The sequence below is a fragment of the Convolutriloba macropyga genome, chromosome 10, assembly GCF_964194025.1.
Source record: "Convolutriloba macropyga chromosome 10, txConMacr16.3, whole genome shotgun sequence".
NCBI classification, from domain to species: Eukaryota; Metazoa; Xenacoelomorpha; order Acoela; family Convolutidae; genus Convolutriloba; species Convolutriloba macropyga.
The window spans coordinates 56,922,068-56,935,095 of record NC_134477.1 but is presented as its reverse complement, the minus strand read 5'-3'; the positions used below and the strand labels follow the sequence as shown (position 1 = coordinate 56,935,095).

Here is a 13,028-nt window from a genome sequence, read left to right as displayed (position 1 = left end):
AATTTGTCTCATGAACATTTTTACGAGCTTGAATATTCACCGTATACCAATGCAAGAGCAGTATATGATTCTTTGCAGTTATACAAAGAACTTTTTGTACTTTTTTCATCCACCATACAATGACATTTTGTGGTTCTTAGTTTCCATTAAGAAATCATATATAGTTCTTGGTTTCCACATAGTAACCATTAAAATACCATTTCTGCTTCTCATTATCAATATTATAAAATGATTATGTATGATCCATTACTAATCATTGCGGGACCTTATTTGGAAATTTTGCATGTCATTTATGCTTTTTATTTTTGGATCATAGAATTCAGAGAAACATAATATATGGTTCTTACTAATCATTATAAGAAATTATACGAATCTCATTAAGCATATAAAGATCGCAAACGATTCTCAGTAGTCTTTGCAAAATCAAACTACGAATTTTTCATGGAATCATGTAGGTTCGTTGTATGAGTACTAAGAAGATTCGGATCTATTCTGTTTCGCCCCCCCCCCCCCCCCCAGTGTTTTTATGACCCCCAGTTACAAATTATATGATGTTATATAGCACGTTACTATGTAAGAAAATATCACGTGCGCCTGGGGGTCATAAAAAATGTGCTCACCAAGCTAGGGGGGAGACAGAAAAGATCCGAAGGTTCATACCCAGTCGTCTGAAAGAGCTTCAAAAGAATCAGCTCCAAAAACAATTTATGAAGTCGATAATTGTGGCCAATTTCTCAGATTGTTAAAAACCTTCACCCCTGAACTGGAAACTTGAACATTTAAAACTCACGTTTACGAATTCTGACATTGAGAGATAGTAAATTTGATCAAACAAGTACTCTCCGATTTTCATTATACCAAATATAATTCGTCCTTGGAATTGGTAATAGCAGAATACTAAATATCAATAGCGCTTTATATTTATATCCCTACAATCATTTCTTAAACAACAACTTGTAAACAAACCCTCAGAACCACCAACAATGCTATTATTTCGAACCTTTTTCTTTTTGGCTTTGGTAGTTCGAATCGCACAAAATATGCAATATGATTCAACCCTAAGAAAAATTCCAGCTAAATGCACAAACAACAAATGGATTCAATTAATCGTTAAAGGAGTTAGCAGCCCCCTGCGACATTTTTACGCAAAGTTAAAACTTAAGGAAGGATTTTGTGGAGCTGCAATTATCAGCCAACGCTTCGCAGTTACAGCAGCACACTGTGTCTTTCAAGCTCGCAGTAAGTCATGTTCATTTTTTTCAAAAAATACACCGATTCCATACTGTAAATTTTGCTGGCTAATTTTACCGGATTTCAGCACTGTTTTCTGCAACATTGGTTTATCAAAATGTCAGTTAGAAAAAATAAGAAAAACCTACTTGTATAATAATGGTACGAAATTCATCCGTATGAATAATTGAGTATTCCGAACAAAAATGTGTGGGATGGAACATAATTAGCCTCTTTTTCATATTTTGGTTAATCAGAGAGTTTGATTTTCGGATTGAGCTTCCTTAATCATTAAAAATAATTAGAAATCAATTTGTTAAATTCATACTGTAGCACCAAAACATTTGCTGAGCTTTAAATTGAAACACGACTTAATTCAAGTAAAAATTGTTATTATTTCAGTCTTTCGTCATATTCTTGTCGATATTCTGAGTTACTTGTCGTCATATTCACAAACGAGAGTAAGAGAGTTTTAGAACAACAACTAGGACACAAACTTGTATTCTTTTGCTTCTAAGTTCAATATAGGAAGTTTCCAATTTTAATTTACGGGAAAAAATATCTGGAGCTCTAGACGAACAATTTGAAAATTGTTGAAATCTGGGACTCAAAAACACTTTAAAAGGAATAGATTTAACGTTTTAGAATATTGACCATTTCACCAGAAATTTGTCTCAAAATATCTTCAAATTTCTTCAAAAGTTTCTGTTTTTAAATATCGAGACAAAATCGAAATTCGGAATAGATTTGTGAACGTCGAAATTTCTATCTGTTTTCAGGATGACAACCAATCAATTTTTGACATATTCAACGTTTCAAATTATCCAATTGCACTTTTGAAAATTTTAGGAATCGCTAACTTTTTACGGATAATATAACAAGGATTGATAAAGACATTAATTATTAGGAACGAAATTTTGGACATTTTCCTCTTCAAACGTAATAAAAAAGCACTGTGAAAATTAAGATAAGAACGCATTGAACAGATCTAACGATTCAATAAGCGAGTTTTGTTGCCTTTTGCAATACGAGAACACGCAGACTAATGTGAAATCGTTCTAAAGAATGTTCATAAATATAAAATACACGTTAACGAAGCAGTGGGTGAAAAGTGCCCTGTGCGTCAAAACTAAGGTAAAATAATAATCCAGGGTAAAATCAATCTAAATCAAAACCATTAAATCTAAACCAAGACAATGGAGTAGGTAAAAACCGCAGTTGTGACTTGGTTTTCCCATTCACAACAAAGATATAGTTAGAGATATAATCAGAAATTAGAGATAAAACGTAGGTTATCAGTAAAATAAAACTTGAAATTTTAAATTTGGGTAAATATATGGGGAAAATGCCCATTTTTGATGATGGTCCGAGAGCTCGAGATTCTGGAGAATGAGCAATTTGACAAAAGCCTAAACATGCGCACAGAGCCATTTTTACCTACTACTATAATAACTCTCTCTCCCAAAATTTGCAGGTTCTCTAGAAACTATTTTTCAATATTTTCCAAATTAAGGTTTTCCAAAACCCTTTATAGCAACTTGCGCACCAATTGATTATCTATTATGGACGTAGATGGCCTTAGTTTTGGAGTTTTATTCAAATATTTCTGGTGTTTGTGTCCACTGCTTTCCTTTTTTGCCATTTATAGAGAAATGCAGATTCTTGTTAGAAGCAATCATCATGGAAAAAAATTGTAGAGAAGACCATTTTGAAACGGCATTTCTCTTTTGTAGGCAAAAATGTTAGTGTTAACAGCATAATTTTTTTGGTAAGTAGTTATTATTTAAGCAAAATGTGAAAACAGTTTCGGCTTCTTAAATCAAACTGAAAGCGCTTACGGGATACTGTGTTGTTTTTTGTTTTCGCAGTTTCGAAGTTGTTCTAATTTCCTACACTTATTGTTCTAAGAGCTTCGAAAAACTTCGAATAATCTGATTGCAACTCACCAAGAGCTTTTGGTTAGTAATTGTATCCTCGGGTTAAGTTTCTTTTGCGAAAAGCCCGGAAGAATCAGAAAATTGAAACATTGGAAAAGAAATGTTTCAGACCTGAATGCCAGGATCCTTGAAAGTCAGTCGTTAACCTGCAAAAATCTCTAGAATTACATCTTATTACTTCGTATATTTGACGTCTAATTCATCTGAGCTTACAAGTGGGGTTGTTAACATGCAAGATTCTGAAAACTTCTGTTGGAAAGAGTTGTAATATTCGGCATGTCGTTGTAAGTTTTTGTCAGAAAATTTTTCCGCCTTCAAACTTAGGTAATAGTTTGAATTCGGTTCAATGGTGCGTTAATTTGTCAGGTAAAACGCTTTTGTTAACCAGTATCCAAACAGAATGGTGGTTCTCGCTTGGTCTGTTAACTTATTCTTGGTTAAGAAATTCTCTACACTCCGAACCATGGAGTTCATCACCCTTAGCTGACTTTTAAAAGGCCTGCTCGATTCAAAACTCTCACAACTCCTGGCAAGAACCAATGATTATTGCCCAGGTTTTTTGCACACAAATAGCTTTTATCCTTCTACACTTATAAATTTCATACTAACTGCTGCCCATAAACAATTTTTTCAGTGGCTGAGGGAGTAAAGTATATTTTGTTTTTTTTTTCTACCGTCGTATTGTTCTTTTGAAAATGTAGTTGTTATTAGTAGGCAATAAAATTTGCTATCCAGCCACTTTAACAAATTTGAAAAAACTCATCTAATTAGGTAATTTTTCGTTTTATGTCTTCAATTTAAAATCATGTAAATTGTGCAATTTTTTGTCATTTTTTAATCAGGTTTTAGAGAACCTTTTGTCCACTACTGTGGTCAGCCTAACTTTTTGAAAAAAAAACAACGAGCAAAATCAATTGGTATTTTAAAAAGTTTACAAAAAAAGCACTCAATTTGCTTAGAGTTGCGAACTAAAAAATTCTAGCCGATCGAACACCTGCGTATGGTAATATCGTTGTCAAAACTGAGAGTCAGTGGGTCTGATGAGAGCCAGCTTACCGTTCTTCTTAGCAGAAATTTACACTGGACAGTATCTATGGTTTTATTACGACTCGAAAATGAGTATAGGAGAGTTGTCTTTTTAAAACAGCTTAAAGAAATCACTTCAATGCTCATATTTGCTTGAGTGAACTTTTCTTCAGTTTTATGTGGTCTACTATCATAAAATATGCTATAATTCTGTTCAGTTATTTTAGTTCAAGTAGATTTGAGGATCTTCTTGTTCTAGAATTGAATTCAATCAATTTTCTAATTCCCTGAAGTGATTTACACATAAGAAATACTTTTCTGAATTGTTGTTTCTTTGGGTTTCTTCGAGTCGGTTCCAGAATTCCCCCTGCCACGTTTTTTTTATAAAAGGAGATAGGTTACTTTTGCTAAGAGCCAAAAAAAGAAAGTGCTGTTCGACTAAAGCATTTGCTCCGATGAACTGATGAAACTGGAAAATCCAGCCGGTTATCTTCCGATCACGTCCAGAGTTTAAGCAACTGTTAAAAAAAGTTTTTCCCCACATACGGTCCAACTCGTAGCAATGCCTTATAAAAAAGATACCATTTATATTTTGAGTTTTTGATTTAAAAACCATTTTCAATTCAAGCTGATTGTTTAAATGTTTTATTGAATGCATCCAGTTTTTTGAATATTTATATATATATATATATATATATATATATATATATATATACATATAGAAGAATGAAGTTATTCTGGTCATAACACTGGTCTAGTCAAACACTGGTTGAGAAAACTGGGTCTGATAATTTTAAGGGTTTTAAGTGAGCTGACACATATGTTTACTCAGAACACTTAGATCTTAATGCGGCGATGAAAATGGTCAAAAATAGAGCGATAAACTCAATCATACGTAAATTTTTACAATTTTTTTCTCCGGCTTCACCTTGCAAAAAACTTTCGTGTTTTACACTCTTAGCTTCAATCTAAACTACTGAGAAAAGAAATAACTTTCGATTATATGGTTTTTGATGTTTAATAGCTGTGAAAATGAAAAAAAACCTTTTCATTGTATTGTAATTATAATTGTTTTTTTTTCAATTTTGTTATTAATACTGCTTCTTAAAAACTTTTAACTATAAATATAAAACATTGAAAATAACTACTCACTCAAGGTTAGTGAGGCTGCTTTTCAAAAATTTTTGTAATAAGACAGGAAAAGGATATAAAAAAGGGGAAAAAATTAGTACGATTATATGACAAATATAAATTTTGGAGCGCTCAAATTTTGGTTTGGAACACACGAAAGTTCGGACATAGGCAATTTCAAACGCAAGAAAGTCTGGACATAAGGGTCTTTTGAACGCACGATAGTCTGCACATAAATGTACAGATTATTATTTTTGGAGGGTGCAGTTTTTGGTTTGGAACGCATGAAAGTCTGGACGTAGGCAATTTTGAAAGCACGATAGTCTGAACATGAACGCACAGACTATCAATTTCGGAGCGCACAACTTTTGGTTTGAAACGCACGACGTAGGCAACTTTGAATGCAAGAAAGTGTGGACATTGAACGCACGAACAATTTTGAGCACACTAAAATCTGGACATATGCACTTTACGTCTGGGCGGTCTGGACATATCAACTTTTGGCTTGGCACCCACCTGTCAACCATGGGTCGGGGTGAAACATTGAACGCAGAATATTCGGATCCGATTTGGATTCTAACAAAAAAAAACAAAACAGGACAAATCCTGACGTACAAATCAAAGAATTTTCAATGACAAAACAATAAAATAGAACTAGAACGGACTACGTGTGTGTGAATTGGGAAAACCAATTCTAAAAAAAGCAGATCGAAAATCTGAAAAATCAGAAAATCAAAATCAAAATGCCGTATGTGAACAAAAATCCACTAGTGATAAATTGAATTTTGGTTCGAACAAAATAAAAATAGGTCTAAAATGAACAATGAGTGGATCGGGAAAACCATTTAGAAGAAAAAATCCAATCCAAAAAAATGAAAAAAGCAGCAAAAATCAAATTGAATTTACCGCATATGAACAAAAAACCACTAGCAAGAAAGCGATTTTTTTCAAACACCATTTGATCACTCTACTTTGAAATCAATACTCTTGCTTCGGTGTGGCCAAAATCACTACTCTTATTTGACTTCAGAAATCATGAAAATGTGGGAACAGATCTTAGAAACAAAACGTAGCCGGAAAAATTCCGGAAACGAATCGAAGTGAATATCCATTTAATTGCCATCCAACTACTCATCAGACAAAACGTGCCTCCACTAATTTATGCGTATCTTGAAACAAAACCATAAAACACAAAAGTGAAAACAAGAAAATGAAAGCTGTTAAAATATAATTGAAAAAATGTGATCAAAACATGTTATAAATTGAGATCCCGAAAAAACGATCTCTTCCAAAATTATGTTATCAAAACAACTAATACTTACTAAAACCACTTATGTGAATTTTTAAAATTACTTGAGGCCAAATTATGAAAAAAAACTCCTAAAAACCACTTGCACTAAAAAGACTGGAAAAATTAATAATTTTTTTAAAATTACAAACATATAAATGCAAAGAAAATTTCCCTCTCAGACAATAGGGTACACAGATGCTCGCAAAACCAAAGGCAAGTCATAATATGCTAAAACACTTGTCTAAAAACCAAAAAACAAACGAAAAATGGAAAAAAAATTCAGAAAAATAGTTCCAACTTTTGACATTTTTTTCATATTTCTCAACAAAAAAAAACGGTTCGTATCCACAAAAATGTAACTAATCGTTTTCAAAATTTTGTTCAAGTAGAAGAGGTCTGTCCAATACCCCTTCATCAGCAAAATCAGCAAAATTAATGAAAAACATCCGAATTAGCAAAAAAATCATATAAATTGCCGGGAACCTTCAAACCTTTGCTAAGACCAGCCAAAAATTAAAACAAAATCTTAGCCAAACCTCAGAAAAAAATGCCTTTTCAAAAAAATTAAAAACACTGCTTTAAAATTCCGCACGTGAACAAAAAATTTCTCTTGCTTTTAGGATTTTTTTTCACATATCCATTTCTCGCTCTCTAGAAAACAGCGATATGAACAAAAAACCACTCTCTTTTCGCTCCACACATCATTTTGTTCAGCAATAAAATAATTCCAAATTTTATCACGTGTTTCATTACCCGCTTCAAAGTACACTCCAATAAAATTGATTGAAAAAAGGAATTCTCCAATACCCCTCTTCAAGTCGTAAAAAGACAGCGCCCCATACAAATCAAACTTTTTGAATCGTAAAAAAAACAGAAAAACAAAATCAATGTCAAAATGCCGCTAGCGACAACAAAAACTCACTAGCAAGAAATGTAAATTTGATTTTAACAAAAAAAACTAGGCCTAGAATGAAGTATGAATGGATTGGGAAAACCATTTAGAAAAAAATCCGATCCAAAAAAAATTAATAAACAGTAAAAACAAAAGTGAAATTAATGCATGTGAACAAAAAACAACTAGCGAGAAAGCAAAATTTTGTTCAAACACCGTTTTCTTACACTACATTACAATTAGTACAAAAAAAATCACGCCCCAAAACAACTCGCTTTTTCGCTCAATTTCTTGTTTCAGCGTGACGAAAATCACCACTCTAATTTGGCTTCAAAAAACATGGAAATGTGTGAACAGATCTTAAAAAAAACATTGCCCCAATACAATTCAAATTCTTTGAATTGTAACAAACTAAATTCTTTCTGCATAATATGTTAGGAGCGGTGGTGGTCAAGCAAGCCGATAGGCAAGCAAGTCGAAATTTGAAAAAAAGGTCAAATAAACCGATAAATTTTGGAAGACTCGTATTTTAAAATACCCCTGGCGGGCCGGTGGGCGCGATAACTGGCCCGCGGTTTCCGGATTACATCACACAGCGGATGAGAGGCATGGCCATGGAGAGTGGTCCGCTGAGGCCCGTACCCACTAGATGTCTAAAAATTGACGTATTTTTGTTTCTTTGGTGCATTGGTATACATTATGAACTATAATACTACGCGCAGTGTTGATTGTAACGGCTAACAATGTTTTATTTCTGATAGATTACAAAACTATTACATAACTTTCGGCTTACTTTTCTGTCGGCTTACTTTTACTTTGGCTTCCTTTGCGTTCGCTGTTAGGAGCACGAACTTGTTCATTCTTTGGTTTAAAAGTTATGCTTCACTTCTGCGGAACAAACTGAACTGAAATGTGAAAACTTTTTTTGATATTTTTTTCAAGTTCTCTTTTATTCACGCTTTTATTTTGTTAAACAGCTTCCGATATGACGCTGAGGATTGGTGACTTTACACAGAATAATCAACCGGGCTACACAGTTGGCGTTGAGGACTATTTTATACCAACGATGTAAGTAAACAAATTGAGTATTGCTTACGAGCTTTTTTTTAAAACTTCTTTAGTTAACTCGGAATAAAAGTCTAAATCTGATGAATTTAGTGAAAAAATCTGGTATTTGTCAAGAGCCGCCTAGCGCAGTGAGTTTAGCAGATTTTTGCAACCTATCTTCAAACTGTCGTTTCTCTGGGTCAAAGTTTTTACAAAAGCGTTAAACCAAACTTTTACGTCGTTTTGCTGTTGATAAGAGAGGAAATTTTTCCAAAAGTCAACCAAACGCTAGCTTTTAATCGTTTGGTAGTAACTTAACTGGAAAACTTCTAAAAAATCCCCTCACATGGGTCCAAAGTACTCCACTTTTAAATCTTTTGATATGGATTAAAACATTTCTTATTATAAAATCCTATAATGAAATGTGATTAGAAAATTTCTTGTAAAAATCCTCTAATAGGGGTCTATTTATGATATCTAGGCCGGACAGCTTCTCGTGTTAGTGCCTGATAAATTTTTCACATGCCCTCTGATATCGTTTTTAAGGTTTGGTTTTGGCTTCGAAGACCTTCCAGCTCACGATGTGGCTGTGCTGAAGACGTCCAGACCAATGAAAGACGCATTCTTAAGGGCTCTTCCCATTTGTAGAAGACTAACATCAATCTATTCGTGGTTCAATACTACATTAGCCTCTTGTGGGCTGGGTTCCACATCTCCTGATGAAGACAAGAAGGTTTATCCAAATGTCTTACAGGTCAGTTAAAATTTTTCATATTCTAATGATCGAGCATTAGTATTTTGTAAAGCGCATAAACAGCATTAAACTCATTCTAACCCAGTCCAAAGCTGAGCACCCATCTGTAATAAAAACTTCAAGTTGTGGGGAAAGATATTTCATTTAAATCACACAGTAGATTAAGAAAAAAAAATCGAACATATTCCTGAACTCTCCGAACGGTCAGTGCAATATGCGTATACTGAAAGTAAAAAAAATAATTGAAAGTTTTTAGTGATACCCAAGTTGAGGTGCTTGACCCAAGCTATCTCTGATCAAACCATCCAGACCAAAATTGTGTCTGACGCCGGACCTCTTGGTTTTGATCATATTACGCATACTTTGCAAAGGTTTCTGATCAGACCGTACAAACTCTGGAAACCCTAGTCGGAAAAAAAGTTTGTCTTGCAAGATCTTGCAAGATTGTGGCAGAATCTTGCAAGACGATGAATCGTCTTGCAAGACTTTCTTCCAAAATCTTGCAAGATCTTGCAAGATAAACTTTTTCTTGCAAGATCTTACAAGATAAACTTTTGTTTGCAAGAATCTTGCAAGATCCTGCAAGATAAACTTTTTAGTCTCGACTAGGGAAGAGCTTGTTCAGACCATCCAGAACCAACCCCAAGACAATCCCTAATGTAGAAAATGGTCTTATCAGACTTTCAGGAATCTTGCAAGGCTCTGATCAGAATTTCAGACCGTAGGCGATGGGTTGATCAAACCGTGCAGACTCTGGATGGGTACCCGATCAGAATTTCCAGACCATAGGCAGTGCTGCCAGACTCTGCGTAAGGGTCGCGTTTTACAAAGCATGAGCAATTCTAGTTGGTTTGATTAGAGCTTTCACAATCCTCAGGTTGATAAATGGTTGTGGGTTAAGTTTATGCATTATCTATCAATGAAAACAAGCAATTAATCCATTCAATAAGTTTTGCTTCAAAAAAAAAGAATACTATTCCGTTAATTGCAGAAAAAAATGCGATGAAACATATAAAAAAACGAATGCCTTCAAACGTTTCCTCGAATGAACAACGCCTCCTCATGGTCACATATATTGATTGTTTATATTATATCACCGGTAAAACAAAACTTCTCCAAAGTTTTTTATTAATAACTTATAAACAAGAAAACTCACACAAAATGTACAACGTCGTAATCTTAGTCGCTTATTGCGGTCCCAACGGCCAATTTGAATTCTAAAAATTTCTTTTCAGTTTTTGTTGGGTCAGAATTTAAGTCAACTTTTTTCTAGCATACCAAAAGTTAAAGAAAGGTTCAGTTTCTATTGTTATCAAACAAAACTTGCAGCAAATTTATTTGTCCTGCGATCTTTCTCCTGAACAATTTTTCGTCCTCACAAAAGTTAAACAGTTATAACTAACTTATACTTTTTCATAAATGGAACGAGTCAAAGTCTGTATCATATCGCATTTTTGTCTGTACGAGTCTTTTCATAGGCGTTTTTGAACGAGCACATGAACGCACAAAAAAATTTAAACGAGGCAATGTCTGGATCATAAGCATTATTGATCTGCCTGGGTATTTTCATAGGCAAAAATGGTCTGGATGGGTATTTTCATAGATCTTTTTGAACGAGGACCTCAACCTTGGTAAAGACTGGAAGAGATTAAGTGGCTTAGGAGCTCTCTCAGGGCTTTACAATTTATAAGGACTCTAAGTACGAGGCTCACCGAAACTATTTTCTGAAGATGACTTCATTGTTTGAAGTGCGACTCTTAATCTTAACAATTTGGCCCATCTGTCATTTGGGAGCAATTTGCCCTAGATTAGTCGGTTATGTTTACAAACGTTGATTCAGAAAAGATTCTATTAGTTTTGAGGTTTTTGAATTCACAATTTTCGCTTCAATCCTAGCACGCTCAAGTTCAAGCAAAAGATAAGTGCAAAATCACTAAGAGAAAATCCAAACACACCGTTTTTGCTTATGTTAACTCCAAAACAAACCAAGATCACGTCTGGTTCAGACTTTGCCCTGCGCCAAATTTTATTTCACACTTGTTTTTGTTGATAAATCTCTGAAAGGACACATCGAGAAACTATTTATTGCCCAGACTTTTGTTCAAACACCTTATAGACCAAACCCAAAAAGACCAAAGCTTGTTAGGTTCGACCTGGTTCACTTTTACAAAAAAACCATAACTTCAAACTAGCCCTCAAATGCAGAGCTGGTTTAATTTGGTCAAATATGACCGAGCGTGTAACTAAATTCCCCTTTTGCCATGTTAGGACATAGGATTAACAAGAATTTTCCGACATTTGGTTACATCAACATTCGAAAGCTGGGCTAGTGATATCGAACGTTGCTCAACTCCGCGAAATTAAAATTAGCTAATATCATTTCAGATCTGCTTTTTGTGATAGAAAAACGAGATAGAAGATCTCAAACTTAGACATCGGCCTTGGCTGAGCTGCATATCTTATTTCGCAAAAAAACGAAGTCGAAGTTATACTTACAAAATCGCAATATCTAAAAATTGTTAATCTCTTTGCTTTTTCAGGAAATGCTTTTCACCCAAACCACTTTTGAAGGTGTGGGTTATGTAGAGCCAGTCAAATGCCGAGGCGACCAGATATGCACAATACCCTTCATAGATGGGGGAAACATTTGTTATATGGACGACGGAAGCCCCCTTTTCAAAATGGCGTGTGGAACTATGCAGCCAGAATGTCTGTATGGAGTTGCCAGCTATTTTCGGAGCAATAACCGAAGTAGTGATGATAACTATTGTAATGGTGGAAGTTATTTTGCCAGTGTTGTTTATGTTTCGGAATGGATTGATGAAATAGAGATCAGTGAAACGGAGTTTTGACTGCATATTATATTCTATTAAAAACTATATGACAAATGAAGAAAAAATCTTTATCAAGAATTGTTTTTTATCAATTTCATCCTTTCTCATTTTTAACAACGCAGAATCAGAAAGACGAAGGGAACAAATAAACGAGAGAATTAATTTGGTTACCATGACTAGATTTATAAAACAGCGATCACCAGTTTAATAAATCAATTTTCAACAGTTCATTTCCGTATTAGAGATATGAAATATATGTTTCTATTCTCACAACTTTGGTCAGGTAAGAAAAAAAACTCTTTTACAGTATATCAAATATACAAGTCTTTCTGCTCACATAACCAAACAATCGGATATGGTCACCTGTCAATTAGTGACATAAGAAACTCTTACTACCCTCCAGTTGGGTCAGAAGGATGCATTTAATGAGAGAACTCTGCTTTAATCAGGTACAAGCATCTGTTTTAATTAGTTAGGCGAAACGGATATTTATCATATTTGCGTTCCCACGCATTAATTGGACTCAAATTGATTGAGTCAACCGGTTGATCGCAAAGCTAGAACATTCCGAGAAAAAGTTTTGTCCATCCCCGAGACAAGCTAATCTCTTTTTTGTCCTTTGCGAGGTTTCAGACAAACCACTAAGAACTTCAAATAATAGCGGCAAAAAATCACTCCGGCTTCTCGGCAGTCAGCGTAATGGTCAGCTAGTTTGCTGTCGTCAGAATATAATAACGCAGTGTCGGGTGTAGCCGCCGCATTTGCAATGATTGTTGATTGCAGGGATGACACCACTGTTACATCAAGCGCTGCTGGTTTGCCTTGTCTCCATGAGGGTAGAAATATGTCTGAAGGTCGGGATTGGTTGTTGCTGTTAAAATGCTTG

General features: G+C 34.5%; 1 protein-coding gene across 1 annotated transcript; it reads left to right on the top strand.

Annotated features, from left to right (window-relative positions):
• The first annotated feature begins 998 nt into the window (after positions 1-998).
• Positions 999-12,160, top strand: LOC142348738 (testisin-like). The gene is made up of 4 exons (XM_075400211.1): positions 999-1,239; positions 8,485-8,575; positions 9,101-9,308; positions 11,849-12,160. The coding sequence occupies exons 1-4, from the start codon at positions 1,041-1,043 to the stop codon at positions 12,158-12,160; spliced, it is 810 nt and encodes a 269-aa protein (XP_075256326.1). The 5' UTR covers positions 999-1,040.
• The last annotated feature ends 868 nt before the right edge of the window (positions 12,161-13,028 follow it).

Bases quoted from the DNA above. Each gene is read 5' to 3' on its own strand.
- LOC142348738 (XM_075400211.1), top strand. From the start codon at position 1,041: ATGCAATATGATTCAACCCTAAGAAAAATTCCAGCTAAATGCACAAAC. The intron at 1,240-8,484 runs GTAAGTCATGTT...TTTGTTAAACAG, and splicing joins CTGTGTCTTTCAAGCTCGCA to CTTCCGATATGACGCTGAGG. The intron at 8,576-9,100 runs GTAAGTAAACAA...ATCGTTTTTAAG, and splicing joins GACTATTTTATACCAACGAT to GTTTGGTTTTGGCTTCGAAG.